This window comes from Dreissena polymorpha, chromosome 1, assembly GCF_020536995.1.
Source record: "Dreissena polymorpha isolate Duluth1 chromosome 1, UMN_Dpol_1.0, whole genome shotgun sequence".
Classification (NCBI taxonomy): Eukaryota; Metazoa; Mollusca; class Bivalvia; order Myida; family Dreissenidae; genus Dreissena; species Dreissena polymorpha.
Window position 1 is genome coordinate 153,551,450 of NC_068355.1, and position 16,328 is coordinate 153,567,777.

At 35.8% G+C, this 16,328-nt stretch overlaps 1 protein-coding gene across 1 annotated transcript in view; it reads right to left on the minus strand.

The window, feature by feature from the left end:
- LOC127856564 (carboxy-terminal kinesin 2-like) overlaps positions 1–12,176 on the minus strand; it is an 89,742-nt gene extending 77,566 nt beyond the window's left edge. The window contains exon 1 of the mRNA XM_052392863.1: positions 12,046–12,176. Within this exon, the coding sequence (XP_052248823.1) occupies positions 12,046–12,057 (12 nt within the window). The 5' untranslated portion in view covers positions 12,058–12,176. The remainder of the gene's footprint in view (positions 1–12,045) is intronic.
- Between the last annotated feature and the right edge of the window lie 4,152 nt (positions 12,177–16,328).

The following is a 16,328-nucleotide window of genomic DNA, read 5'->3' on the forward strand; positions in this document are numbered from 1 at the left end:
CTGCAGAGCATCTAAAAATGCTTGCATCAAAGTATGACATAGACATCAAGGCACTCTCCAGAGAGTTCAGTGGCGTAAAACCACTCATGTGCGGGACCTACAAGATGAAGGACTTCAAGGAATTTTCAAGAGTATTCCTTCGACGTCACAAGGAGGAATACCCACTCATCTCCCAGCTCATGAATATTGCCTTGTGCATACCGATGAGTAGTGTTGTATGTGAGCGTGGATTTAGTTTGCAGAACAGAATAAAGGTAAAATCGCGCACAGCACTGACTCCTGCCAACTTGGACACTCTTATGAAACTGGCTATGGGTCCTGATGTCCAAGACTTCCCATATGAACAGGCCATCAGACACTGGAAGGCAGAAAAGGAGGTTGGCAAGGCTATATGAGCCACGAGCAGGCAATTAACGTCTGTAAAATTGTGTTGACCTCATGACTTTATGATTATCAAAGAAATGTTTGAAAACCTATGTATATATTAGGATCATATTTATTGCATTGGTGGTGTTGTATTTGGTGCATGACAAGGACTGCTTAATACCTTGTAGTGTGAATTATGTTGTTTTAATAATTGCATATCTTACTTTGATGCCTAAAGATAATAAAAGATTGCTGCTAAAAACATATTCCTCATCTTGTGATCCAATAGGTTTACATCCTATAAATTGGTTCATTGTATTTGTTTTTATTATAATATATATAGAGAGAGATTGACCAAATATTGTTGTTGTTGTTTTTGCATTATTATGTGTATGGGAAGCAAATAACATTGAGATGATGCATAGAAATAAATTTATAAAAATAAATACCTTCTCTTTTGTTGTCAAATAAATATATGAAAACAGGCATCCGATATGGCAAAATGTCCGCAGTAAAATTCTGAAATAAAAGTGGGACTTCCCAACTTTATGTCTGGGACTTCCAAAATTAAAGGCTTGGAAGTCAGGACTTCCTACTTTTGAAAGCTAGTGGAAGCACTGCTATAAGTGAAACAAGGGACAAAATTGTCACAAAACCAGGTTTTCATTGTGAAAAAAAAATCTGATAAAGGGAGAAAACTCAAACTGAACTTTTGAAATGAACAAACAAAATTAACCCCCTTTGTAAGTTTGTTTTTTAAAAAAAATCTATTTTTAGTCGTGGCGACCTTGACATTGGAGATATTGACGTGATTCTTTCGTGCGACACACCATCCCATGATGGTGAACAAATGTGCCAAATGATTTTAAAATCTCATAATGAATGACATAGTTATGGCCAGGACAAGCTCATTTATGGCCATTTTTGACCTTTGAACTCAAAGTGTGACCTTGACCTTGGAGATATCGACGTAATTATTTCATGCGACACACTGTCCAATGATGGTGAACAAATGTGCAAAATGATTTTAAAATCTGATAATGAACGACATAGTTATGGCCCGGACAAGCTTGTTCCGCCCGCCCGCCAGCCAGCCAGCCCGCCCGCATTCGCCAATCTAAAAACCAGTTTTTTCCTTCGGAAAACCTGGTTAACAACCAACCAGATGATGCATTATAAAATTAAAATGGTGTACATGTGTAGATGAAACACCGAGTGACATATAGCGAAAAAGTCAAATTTCGATGAAAAAGGTCACGTCCACTGTTCCACAATCTTTCAGCAATAGGCATATAGTGCGTTTCATACCTTGTGTAATATATAATACCTATACGAGGGTTATTTTTTCAAACTGTGTATTTTTGTCAATATTCGTTGTTGAAAAGTCAAACCACACACAATAGGTGTACATTCAACAATCTGGAACCCGTGGGGTCCCGGGGGGCAAATTTATGATATACTCAGTGCTCCAGCTAGGCCTAAATCGAAGGGCGACGCGCCCTGCCCCCCCGGACCTCCGCCCTGCCCCCCCCCCCAAAATATTTTATTTTTTATTTTTTTTACATATGATTATTCATAAATCTCTTATTACATTGTAATTACTTTAATCCTCATTGTAGACATTATATTTGAATGGTTTAATAATAATGGGAATAATACAATTATTTATAACATATAAATTAACATGCAATAGGAAGCATTCCAGAAACACCCACGCGCTCGTACGTGCCCTTTTCACAAAATACTGCGCGTCGAAAGTGCCTTTTTGACAAAATACTGCGCGTCAGAGCTCTAGATAAGGGCCGTAAATACGCCTTTTTCATGAAGATTTACGCATTTATTTTTATAAACTGGACATACAGTTACGACATTTATATCCATTTTACGCATTTACGAAAACAAGAGCACCGCCTTGCGGGTGCAGACTGCTCATCTATTTTCTTTTTAAAGGTGAAGGGACTCTCATTTTCAATCACAAAGGAGGGAGGGGTGGAGTGAAGAGGGGTGTATAGTGTGGGGGTGTGGAATTTATTACATTATCTTCCAAAAATGCGGAAAAAAAACGAAAAACAAAATCGGGGGTGGGGGGGATTCTTGGGTGTGATGGTTGGACGGTTTTTTCAAACATAAAATAATAAAAATAACTATTTGTGTTTTTTAACCATTTCAAAAAAAATTAAAAAAATTGGGGGGCGGGGTGGGGTGGGGGGGGGTATAGTGTGTAGTGTGAGGGTGTGGTGGTAATTTGTGAGATCTTAAAAAAAAAATAAAAAAATTAGGGGGGGGGATTCGGGTGGGGGGAGGGGGGGGGGGGGGGGGGGGTTCTTGGGTGCGATTGTTGGACGGTATTTCAAACATAAAATAATAAAAATAAATATTTGTGTTTTTTAACCATTAAAAAAAAAATTGGGGGGTGGGGTGGGGGGGGTGGGGGGGTATAGTGTGAGGATGTGGTGGTCATTTTTGAGATGATCTTAAAAACAAACACAAAAAAAAAAAATTGGGGGGGGAGGGGGGGGGGGGGGGGGGGCACGGGGGATGGTTTGGGTGGAGTCTATTGTGGTATGTCAAGTAAGAGTAGTTTTGTCAAAGTATCAATCAAATCTAATCATAAATAAAGAAGTTATGGCAATTTTAGCAAAATTTAATAATTTGACCTTGAGAGTCAAGGTCTTTCAAAGGTCAAGGTAAAATTCAACTTGCCAGGTACATTAACCTCATGATAGCATGAAAGTATTTGAAGTTTGAAAGCAATAGCCTTGATACTTAAGTAGTAAAGTGGATCGAAACACAAAATTTAACCATATATTCAAAGTTACTAAGTCAAAAAAAGGGCCATAATTCCGTAAAAATGACAACCAGAGTTATGCAACTTGTCCTTTTACTGTACCCTTATGATAGTTTGCGAGTGTTCCAAGTATGAAAGCAATATCTATGATACTTTAGGGGTAAAGTGGACCAAAACACAAAACTTAACCAAATTTTCAATTTTCTAAGTATAAAGGGCCCATAATTCCGTCCAAATGCCAGTCAGAGTTACATAACTTTGCCTGCACAGTCCCCTTATGATAGTTAATAAGTGTTGCAAGTATGAAAACAATAGCTTTGATACTGTAGGAATAAAGTGGACCTACCCGGTAAACACAAAACTAAACCAAATTTTCAATTTTCTAAGTATAAAAAGGGCACATAATTCTGTCAAAATGCCAGTCAGAGTTACATTACTTTGCCTGCACAGTCCCCTTATGATAGTTAAAAAGTGTTGCAAGTATGAAAGCAATAGCTTTGATACTTAAGGAATAAAATGGACCTAAACACAAAACTTAACCAAAATTTTCAATTTTCTAAGTATAAAAAGGGCACATTATTCTGTCAAAATGCATGCCAGAGTTATCTAACTTTGCCTGCCCAGCCCCCTCATGATAGTAAGTAAGTGTACCAAGTTTGAATGCAATAGCATTGATACTTTCTGAGAAAAGTGGACCTAAACGCAAAACTTAACCAAAATTTTCAATTTTCTAAGTATAAAAAGGGCACATAATTATGTCAAAATGCACGCCAGAGTTATCTAACTTTGCCTGCCCAGTCCCCTCATGATAGTAAGTAAGTGTACCAAGTTTGAATGCAATAGCATTGATACTTTCTGAGAAAAGTGGACCTAAGCGCAAAACTTAACCAAATTTTTCAATTTTCTAAGTATAAAAAGGGCACATAATTCTGTCAAAATGCACACTCGAGTTATCTAACTTTGCCTGCCCAGTCCCCTCATGATAGTTAGTAAGTGTACCAAGTTTGAATGCAATAGCATTGATACTTTCTGAGAAAAGTGGACCTAAACGCAAAACTTAACCGAACGCCGACGCCAACGCCAAGGTGATGACAATAGCTCATTTTTTTTTTCAAAAAATAGATGAGCTAAAAATCTGGCCGTACCAATACGTCTGCGTCAGCGCGGTGTGATTTGTTGGTCTCTAACCTAACGGCGCTTTTCGTTAATTTAAATTACCGAAAAGTTGTAGACTGGGTTCATATATTATTGTCTATTCTGTCTTGTGATTTCCTGTAACTTGTAAATCCGTCAAAAACAGTATGTCTGCGCGCAATGGAATGCCGGCTTAACCGAAAGCGGCTCAAAACAACACTTTGTTGTCATATAATGACTACATACGGTGTCTTCTAACCATCCTGACATTAAATCTGTAAACCCAGAAAAAGACAATGTCGCCCGGATATTAAATGATTTGATTGCATCGGTGGCGTTAAACGTTAGAAAACACTATGGGAAACAGATGAGACAGTGAAATAACAGGGTTTTCCCCAGGCCATTTAAGCGCCCCTTTTCGGGGCGCTTGAATTTCGAAATCAGAGTCCCCGGGGCGCTTGAAATTTTCCGATCAGTGTATTTTTCAGTGAAAGAAAATGGAGATTGTCCAAAAAAATCAAGGTTTCTCTATCAGTGTATCAATATTCCCTGTTTTAAAAGAGCACTCAGTACTACTTTCACAAGTAATCGCCATAAACACCACATGGGGTAATGGATAATCCACTGATAAGAGAATAGCATGACGCGCGTATCGATTATTCTAGCCACATTACACAGTCATTTAAATGCTGACAAAGATGTATCTGGTAACTTTCCAGTCGTCAAACTGTGAAGTTCATCGTCCAATCGGTTACGCGAATGCTTATGAGGGCGGGGTTTACTATCGACCATTATTTTTTATTGACGTCGGGCATGAAGTAAGAGTATATCGCAGCTTGATTAGCAAGAAGTTGTACCATTTACGTAACATAAAACCGGTAATTAGTACAGTACAGTACATTAAAGACGGTTTCGGGCATCATCATCCATCTTTTTACTGTAAACAAGTGTTACATATGACTCATAATTAATACGAGAAATTAATTGCAAGTGGTAAACAATTAAAATTATTATAGTGAGTAAGTTGTGCAAATGACTCCCGGTTACAATTATGTGATAACAATTTAATTCCAGTACATAATATATTTCATCATGTCCATTTATAGAACTGATTCACCTCGTTATTCTGACATTTATTCGACACGTAATTCGCTTTTACAAATTTTCGTTGAATTAATTACGCACACTTGTAAATGCTTCGTCAGATAATCGATAGTTAGAAGACTGATGATGGCAACCGGCCGTGATCCTTGTGGACAACGTGAATTTCATGCATAATTCCGTCAAAATATTTTTTCGACTTGTAAAGTGTTTAAACAAATTATCATTGAATTTATAACGCAACGGTTAATATTTGTTGAAATCTCAAATGGGAATAATTAAATTTGTAATCCGATACCCATTCCTGTAAGTCGATGTTAACGCGTTTTAATCCGAAACACACTTCCGAATGTAAATATAACCGCAACTTTAAATATTTTTGCTTCAAATTAGCAGTGCAAATTTATTTTGTGTCGAATCTTTTTCTCAATTAAAAAGAGCGCAAAAATTATGCCGCCCGTACACCGTTAGGGCTGCAACAATATACCGGTATATCGGTATATATCGCAATACACAATCCGCATATTGTATTGCGATATGATTTTCATCATACCGGTACGAAAATTTTACAAAAATTCATTCACATTTCGTCCAGAAAAGCCATCCGAAATAATGATAAAAAGGTAAACAAAACAAAGCAGTGTAAATTATTTTTTACGTAAAAAAAGCATTCTTAAAAGTGTATTATACGGAGTAGCATTGTTACATGGGAGCATTCATTCGATGCTTTTGAACAGATTATCGTTGAATTAATTGCGCACAGCTGTAAATGTTTCGTTCGATTCTGATTTGAGCATTATTTGTAATCCGAATTTCGGAAACACGCTTCCAAATTTGAATGCTAACCCGACAATAAAAAATTATAGCGTCAAATAAAGTGCTTTATCCTTTGTCTCAATAAAAAGCGCGCGAAAATTATACAGACATGTAGAACGTCGCATGGAAAGTATGGGTGTATTTTGTGTTGTATAAAAACTGGAACATCACGTCAGCTGACTTACACGTGTTCAGTGGGAAAAACGCCCCGGTTGGACGTTATTTCATCACATCTTTAACTAGAAATGGCGCGGCAGAGGCCGACGCGTATCCCCACGCCTAATGTTTGACCTAGGTGTGCCCCAGGGTTGGTAATTGGGCCATGCATAGCTGAGATTGACCGTATTGTCATAAGAGAAGTTCATCATCAATTAGAAGTGAATTGGTGTAGAAATGAAGAAATTATAGTAAAAGGCAATTTTGGGTGGGTGTGGTCTATGTGGGCGGGGCGCTCCAGGGTTGGTAATGGGGCCATGCATAGTTGAGATTGACTGTATTGTCATAAGAGAAGTTCAATATCAATTTGAAGTGAATAGGTGTAGAAATGAAGAAATTATAGTAAAGGCAATTTTGGGTGGGTGTGGTCTATGTGGGCGGGGCCCCAGGGTTGGTTATGGGGCCATGCATAGTTGAGATTGACCCTAATGTCATAAGAGAAGTTCAGTATCAATTTGAAGTGAATATGTGTAGAAATGAAAAAATTATAGTAAATGGAATTTTTTGGTGGGTGTGGCCTATGTGGGCGGGCGCCCCAGGGTTGGGATTGGGGCCATGCATAGTTGAGATTGACCCTAATGTCATAACAAAAGTTCAGTATCAATTTGAAGTGAATCCGTGTAGAAATGAAAAAATTATAGTAAATGGAAATTTTTGGTGGGTGTGGCCTATGTGGGCGGGGCGCCCCAGGGTTGGGAAATGGGCCATGCATGGTTGAGATTGACCGTATTGTCATAAGAGAGGTCCAGTATCAATTTGAAGTGAATCGGTGAAGAAATAAAGAAGTAAATGTAAAATAACCTAAAAAAATGAGTGATAATTTCTGACGCGGCCCCACCCCAACCGCTACATGTATAACTTTTGACCCAGGGGTCAGATCAAAATTCCAAATAGTGCAGGGTCGCACATATGCTCATAGCTACCATGTGTGTAAGTTTCAAGGTTCTAGTGCTTTTAGTGTAGGAGGAGATAGTGGCCAGGACGGACGGACAGACAGACGGACGGCGGAGATAACCACAATATCCCCACCTTTTTTTCAAAAAGCGTGGGGATAAATAGTTACAATTGCAAAAATGTATTTGATACTTAAGAAAATGTGCAAATGTTTGTGTTTCTTATTATTTTTGAGCACATTTATAGTAAATATTTACGAGAATTTGCTTTAAAATTGGAATTAATGGGATTATTGGAATATATATATTGCAATACGGGTTTTTGAACTGACAATATATTGCAATACGGTTTTTGGCGTATTGTTGCAGCACTATACAACGTCGCGTCATTTGCATACAAAAGCTTGCATGTATTGAGCGTTTTAACACGCACACAACAGGTCAGGGGATTGACGCATATTCAGAGGCAATATTTCATCAAATCTATAAATAGTCATTAAAAAAATGGCAAGGTTTGTGTTAAAGAAATAATTGAGAGCTTTTATCGTAAATATTTACCAGAAAGTGATTGATAAAAACGGAATAAATGGGATTAACGGGTAATAAAAAGAAACTTGAAAAGTAGTATACAGCAATAGAGTCGGGTTGAAACGGATGTATTTGGGAATCGTTGGAGTCGGGATTTTACTATCTGTGCGGAAAGTTTAAAAACAATTAAACAATATAAAAAAAATATTTTTAAATGACGGGGGAATTTTTTGGAAGATTTATAGCGCACCAAATGACGTCTTTTGACGCTGTTTTTCTTTGAGTTGTAACGCACCACAGAACGTGAATTGACACGTTAAATTAAATAAAAAATCAACGTCGGGAGGGGACACCCCTCCCGAACCACCCCTAGCAGCCCCAGGGCGCCTGACAAAAATCCTGTGGAAAGCACTGAATAAGTGTTCATTTACTTAGCTTACTATATAAATAGTTGGCTTGTGTTTTCTTGTCAAGAAAAATGAAGAAATAGTATAAGTCTTGAATTTAATGTGTAGTTGTATTAGCATCATAATTCAGAATGGAAAACCTAATACAGTAACTGTTTAAGAAGCTACATATATTTATTATAATTGCTGCAAATGTTTCTGTAAAGTCAGTTATACACCCTTCAATATCCAAGAACACGGGTAGTACAGTACTACCTGAATTTTTGGATATGGTAGTACAGGTACTAATTGATTTTAAGCGTTACTCCTTTTCTTTCTGTCAGAGGCAGTACCGTTACTAATTTCACAAATCCTTATCTGGAATTCTGGCGCGTCGAAAGTGCCCTTTTGAATAATAAGCCCCCCTGTCCTTTTCAAATCCTAGCTGGAGCACTGTATACTACAACACGGTCGACTCGCGGTACTTGAGGACTATTCACTTGCGTCTTGAAGCTATCTTCAAATATTAGATAAATGATTTAAAGGACAATCATTTTTAACTTCACTTTATTCGACAACTGCCTTTTTATGACGAAAATCCATCAATATAAACCAGGCTTTTTCCGCCCTATGCCACGGGTCCGAAATTCGGCCCCATTCCCAATGCAAATCTGGTTGTTTTTTTCCCAATTGAAAAAAAAAATTCCCAATTAAAAAAAAAAAAAAAAAAATTTTTTTTTTTTTTTTTTTTTAACTTTAAAATATATAAGTTAACCTGATCCGGTGTAGAAAATAGAAAGTATTGCATAATTAAATTATCTAATGCCTTGAATTTGTTTTAAAAACTGTAAAAATATGTTAATGATTATTTAAGACTTTCCTTATTTTCCTCAAAATCCAGCGCTTCCCGCGATTTTTTTCACTTAAAAAAAGGCCAGGCCTTTTCCCTTAATTCAGATTTTAAAAACCTGCACATGTCCATAATATATTGTAAAATTTTAATAATAAGTTATCAAAATAGTCGTTATTTACCAGTTAACGGCTTCTTTGAAATATAAGAAACACTATTTACATGCGATAATTTTTCCCAATTGAGCCAATTTTGCGATTATTTTTTTCCCAAAATGGGAGTTTTCACGACGCGAAATTCCCAAAATTCCAGTGTGGCGTTATCCCAAAATGGAGCGGAAAAAGCCTGTAAACTGCTGTAGAAACAAATCTCACACCACTGTCTGCCATTGTTGTTTATTTTTTCTCTCGGTAGATTCGCGATAATTAGGTTAAACAGCACCAATTTTAAATTAAACATGAATAATCAACGCTCTGACATACCATTTGAAGTAACAATAAATAAAGAATATAACAAGTTAAATATATGGAATTTCAGACATCAAATAAAATAAATAGCACAGTTATTTTCAAGCAATGTCGTATTTTTATGTTATGACAATTTACTGAACTATAAAAATTCAAATATTGTTAAAGTCTAAGTTTTACGACATTTAATCACCAAAAATCGATTCCAATCTGTAGCGAGAGATGTTTTCTGTCAGATTTGACAAGAAAGTCACGCAGATTCAGGGCTCAACATTAACAGTTGTCCTATTGCCCCTAGTAAAAGTTGGGTCCGGGCAAGTTACTTTATAATCTAGTTGTCTGCCCGGGCAAGTGCAAAAAAGAACAAAGCATTTAATTTAGACTTTAATTGCTGTAATTATTTTGTTAAATGTGCAAAAATAAAAAAAGGTTTTGTGGTGTATCATTTTGATCTTCATTAAAAAATATGAGGTTAAAAAACAGTTAATTTGATATTTCATGTTTGGGCAAATGGCTTTACGTTCGAGGCAAGTAGATTTTCTAAGTACTTGCCCAGCAGGGCAAGTTGGATTTCAGGTTAATGTTGAGCCCTGAGATTTGTTAATAAACATAAGCCAGAGGGCGCTAATGAAATACCGCAACTCAACCCGACCCGCGAGTTTACCTGGTTTGAGTAAACTGCTGCCTGTGATTTCGATATTCTGAACTGACTACCTGACTGTAACTTAACATGCAACAGGAAGCATTCCACTCGAAAGTGACCATTTGACAAAATACTGCGCGCCGAAAGTGCGCTTTTGACAAAAAAGCCCCCTATTTAATTTTCAAATGCTAGCTGGAGGATAGTCAATATAAATTGCCGCCATAGAGTCTTTTGATGATTTTGATTTGGCAGACTCTTGGCGCCAATAGTCCACTCTATCTTTTTAATAGAGAGAGTTCCGACACGAATTTCGGTCGCATCACTCCTGAATTTAAATACACACATAGTTGTGACTATTATGAAAGAACGTTGCCTAAATAGTATATATTTAGCAAAATATATTGAAATTTACCTGTTAATAAACTATATTTCGAGTTTGTTTAATCCAATATAAATTCTTGTATAGTAAAGGTTCATGTTATCTCCCTTGGTGGAGGTTAAATTCAACTATGTTTGTAACCGAGTTCGAACAAAAAAAGTGTGCAATATGCACAAAACAATAAGAAATGAAATTGCAAATAATAATCATAAGGAGAAGAAGCAAAAGAATAATTATAACTATTATGACTCAAAATATAAGAATCTACAGTTACGAAATACTCCAAAAGTAATTGGTACGAAATAGCTATGGTACGAAATAAGAACAACAACAACAATGCCAAAATGGTTGCCTTTGAGAAAATAATCGTTCAATGTCTATGATTTCGAATGAAATAAAGGTAATTTTTGTGATCTTAGTTCATATTTGTCAAACAATGGGTAGATTTTAGATATATACACTTGTAAATACTGTAATTCCCAAAATAGTATTGTATTTATTTTTCGTTATGGCTTTTACAGACCGGAGTTGCAGCGTTCAGATTTATTCTGAACGTGAAATCAGGCTTTTTCCGCCCTATGCCACGGGTCCGAAATTCGGCCCCATTCCCAATGTAAATCTGGTTGTTTTTTTCCCAATTGAAAAAAAATTATATAAGTTAACCTGATCCGGTGTAGAAAATAGAAAGTGTTGCATAATTAAATTTTCTGTTGCCTTGAATTTGTTTTAAAAACTGTAAAATATGTTAATGATTATTTAAGACTTTCCTTATTTCCCTCAAAATCCGGCGCTTCGCACGATTTTTTTTCACCTCAAAAAAGGCCAGGCCTTTTCCCCAAATTTAGATTAAAAAACCTGCACTTATCTCACATGTCCATTATACTTTGTAAAATTTTAATAAGTTATCAAAATAGTCGTTATTTTACCAATTAACGGCTTCTTTGAAATATAAGAAACACTATTTACATGCGATAATTCTTCCAAATTGAGCCAATTTTGCGAATAATTTTTTTCCCAAAATGGGGGTTTCCACGACGCGAAATTCCCTAAATTCCAGTGTGGTGTATTCCCAAAATGGAGCGGAAAAAGCCTGGAATAATTTCAGCTAGCTGGAGGAGTGCTTTTGTTAATATTGGGAAACACTCCTTGAAGGTTTAATTTTCTTTCCTTTTTTGGAGGGTGGGGGTGGGGAAAAAATGCTTTTGACAGTTCATTTAAGCTACAGTATAAAAGCCTTAACGCATGCATAAATGAGAAAACCATCAATTTAAAAGGACTTTTTTACGGCCCAATTTTTAAAACTGAACTGTCTGAAGTCAGTGAAGACAAAGTTTGACAGCAATCAATAGTCATTTTCATTGAGCGTTTTAGTAGCATTAAGCAACTTCTTTGACATTCTCAAAAAAAGATACAAAAAGCTATGCAATATATCGTTGTTTCTAAAGTAGTTGTGCTTTAAACAGTATTTTAATTAATACCTTGCTGTCCATGTTAAATTAATAAAATTGTCCTTTTCTTCCGCAATTTCACTATTTCGAAAATGGAGCCACAACAACAAACGCCACTTATTATTGGATGTTCATTTGTAAACGAGTTATTGATTGGTCTATCATTCGGCATTTTCGACTTTTTTGTTAATTTCGTGCTGTACACTTTCGATACATAAACACAATTCGCATTTGGTACGAAACGAATTTATTACACTTCCGTCAAATAAACGTAAAATTAATAAAACAATATTGTCTATTATAATATTTTGAATTATGCGAATGAACAAGGGAAACTCCACAAACATTCATCTATTTATACTTTCAATTGCATAACTGAAAAAGTATATTCTAAAACAAGTACGTAGATAACTCTATAAAATAAATCAAAGCGCTGAAGGCATTGAGGTTGTTCGCTATTGCATAATTTAAAGTAATATTATAGGCATCTAACAGTTTATAGGCGTCGATCGCAACCGTTGTTTATTTTTGGTGTTTTCACTTCATATACAATTATATTTGTTAATGCACCATCAACATACTAAAACAATATCCCGGAGAGAGAAAAATAATGCATTTGAATAGCAACCGTACTTTCGTTTGACAACTGATCACGCATGTACAAAGATAAGATAGGCTTTATTTAAAGTCGGCAAGACAGCAACATATACAAACATAAGCTCACGTGAGCTTTTGAACCGACTACAATGTGAACCTGAATTTAGTTTTAGTGCAGATTCGTTTATACGACACAAAGGCACAATTTTGGGTGAGTCACGTAAAATATCGAATATAAAATATATATTTTTATAAACAACTGGTAGCAAGATGGTTGCAGATAATTGGTCAGTAACCACATTTTAACTTACTCGTTTGACCTGTTAATTCTTTTCTGCTAAATTCAACAATGAAAAAATGCCCATAATATCACTTTAAAGTTTTATTAAAGCCATATTTGTATAATGGCTTTTTTGTATAATTTGTATGATATAATTTGTATAATTCTATATGAAATAAACCCGATGTATAAACCTGTTGTCCGAGATTGACAATATCCAAATCAAATTAAATCAATTGAAGTACATGTATATAGTTGACAACATATCAGTTACCTTTTCCACACTCATAACTACTAGTCGGTCTTGAATTCGACTTGTCGTGCTTGCCTAGAATTTCGTGCTTGTCGTGTTAGCCAAATTGTCGATGTACATTGGAAATGCCATTGGATGGTGTTTTATGAGTATTTATTTTGGGAAAAAACTTTATATGAAATTATTCACGTCCGCATATTTTAATGCGCTTCAAAACGGAATATAAAACGGATATTTTGGAAGATTTAAAATGTGCTTGCCGTGCTTGCGTGAATTGTAACGTAAAAACTAGGACTTTGCCTCGAATGATAGACTTAACTACTCATCTGGTTACAAATATTGATATAACCGGAAATAGATCACTACTTTACCCATAGCATGGGCTTTATTTCGTTTAAGGTGAGTAAATATAATACGATAGTAACATGGATTTGAATTTTCTTAGCGGATCAATAATAATTACAATTATCGTCTCTGTGTGCTAGCCTAAACTACGACCCGGACCACTTGGTATGGCAACACTGATTTATACAGAAGTAGTTTTTACTCAAATGTCTTCAGATAGTGAAACTATCTAACGCTTTATTATTAGCTGTACACAACTTAAAAACAGATTATATATATAAAAGTATTGAGAAAAAAGAGAGCAAAAACAGATAAATGTCTAGGTTCCTACAGTCTCAAAATTGGCAACATATCAGATCATTAATTGGTTGGTAATGTCTCGTATCAGAATATAAAAACAAGTGTTTTTCAAACATGTATTATGAAAATTATGTTTGATACGAAATTCGATGCATGTCTGTTCAATGCAATCTCCAGCCAGGAATGCCACTTTAATTTAGGGAAAAGTGTTTGCCATTATTTGCACAAACTGAAGCTGATACTCTGCCATTATATTGTTAATATCAGTTACAGAGGTTTACCCATTCTGAATAAACAAAGTTATGACTAATGAAAGAACATTAAGATTATTAACATATAGGCAACTATTATACAAAACAGATAATATATTCAAACGAAAGGAAATTTATTCGTTTTAAGCATCTATTTTGGTCAACTTGCATTAACCTTCAGAACGTAAGATGAACTAAACATAAAACTTTATTTGCGTATTAAGTATATGCAGGTCATTGTCAAAACATTATGATTAAAAACCAAAGTATTATATTAACGAAATCAGATGAACGTTTTGCGTAATTTGTGATACACATGGGTCTTTTTTATAACGTATTATTTACCCGAAGAACACTGCGCGATGGCCTTTGTATTTCATGTGAAGTATTCGGTTGAAATACGTCAACATTGAATAGCATGTTAAGATCGTCAACTGTGGTAATCGTTGTTTTTTCTGTTCTGCGAGTGTGCGATTATACCGGCTGATCTTCCTATACAAAGTGATCGAGGGGATAGTGCCAGCTATACCACCAGAAGAATACATCCAACCAGCAAAAAACAAGAGGCAAGTGAAAGTTAAAACCGACAAAGACTTCCAAAAAAACAAACATCATAGATCGCTACAGCATAAAAAACAACACAGGCCTGAACGTGAAATCCGTCAATACTGAGCAGTACAAAAACTCATTCTTTATAAAGACTGCGGTGGATTGGAAACACCTTGATATTAACATCGCATGTGCACAGACAATTAAGGGCTTCAAGGCAGCTCTCCCACAGTGCTACTAGCAATCCACAACCGCAGCATACGCCGTAACAAGCCATGCACTGTATAGCAGGTCATAAACCCCAAACCGGAACTCCTGCATAGGTTTTGTAAAATACATTGCAAATTGAATGTTTTGGTATCAATTTGAAGGTATCTATGTAAGCAATAAGAAATTTACATTTTTGTGCTCTACTTTTTCTGTTGATGGTTCCTGACTTTGAAAGTAGGTCATACTATTTGAGCCAAAAATGGTCGCCTGCACAGCTGTCAAAACCGGTGTGCCTATTCTAAGGTGAATATTTTGAGTTACAACGAATTATTTTAGGCGTATAGAATTTAATGACAGCCATTTTTTTCCAAAAGCTTGTGCATTTTTCTTTCCAATGATGTATGATGATATAGTGATCATTGATTGATCATGGTAAAAATTGATATAGAACTTCAACTATTTTATATGTAATACAGAAGGATATTAATTGCGCATGTGTAACCTAGAAGCAGAAGCAGAAAAGCGGTGTAACTGATTTTACCGAATCACAGAAAGAACACAGTCGGAACGATGACTGTTCCTTTTGACAGGGCTATACACAGAGAAACATATAATTCGCCATAATATAAACATACGTAACGTCGAATGTGTTTCACCCATGTACAAAACGTCCCAACGTATGTTATACAAAAAATATTTTGTTTAGATAGTTGACGTGGTATTCTGCATAATATTTTATTGGAATTCGAGCAATTATTGTGACATTTTCATGAAAAGAGGGCGTGATGGAGGGTTTGCACAAGACTACCATATCAAACCCATATAAGCCGTGCTCTGTAAAACGAGGTTTAATGCACGTGATTTAAGTGTCGTCCCAGATAAGCCTGTGCATTCCACACAGACTAATCAGGGACGAAACTTTCCGCTAAACTACATTTTTTTCTAAGAGACTTTTTCCCCGATTAGCCTGTGCGGAACGCACTTTACGCATATTCATTAAACCCCATTTCACTGAGTGAGGCTCATATATATTAGGCAGTATTAAAAAACTGTTTCAATTACCATATATTATACAAATATTATCAGTCGAGTGTGGTTGAAATGACGTATTTATTCAATCGTTGTGCCTCATGTAACATTTGAAATGTATTGCCTCACGCATGGACGACATAAGAACTTAAACAAGAGATGTGTTTGTCAGAAACACAATGCCCCCTATTGCGCCGCTTTGAAACAAAATTTCAACATATCATTTGGCAGGTTTAGAAATTATCTCCCTTTTAAAGCTTATAACATATACTGGATTGTATGTTTTTACTTTTGACCTTGAAGGATTACCTTGACCGTGACCTTTTACCACTCAAAAAAAATGTGCAGCTTCATGAGATACACATGCATGCTAAATATCAAGTTGCTATCATCAATATTGCAAAAGTTATTTCAAAACTTTAATGCAAGGTTAAAGTTTTGGGACAGAATGACAGACAGACAGGCCAAAAACAATACACTCCCGACCATTCGATCCGGA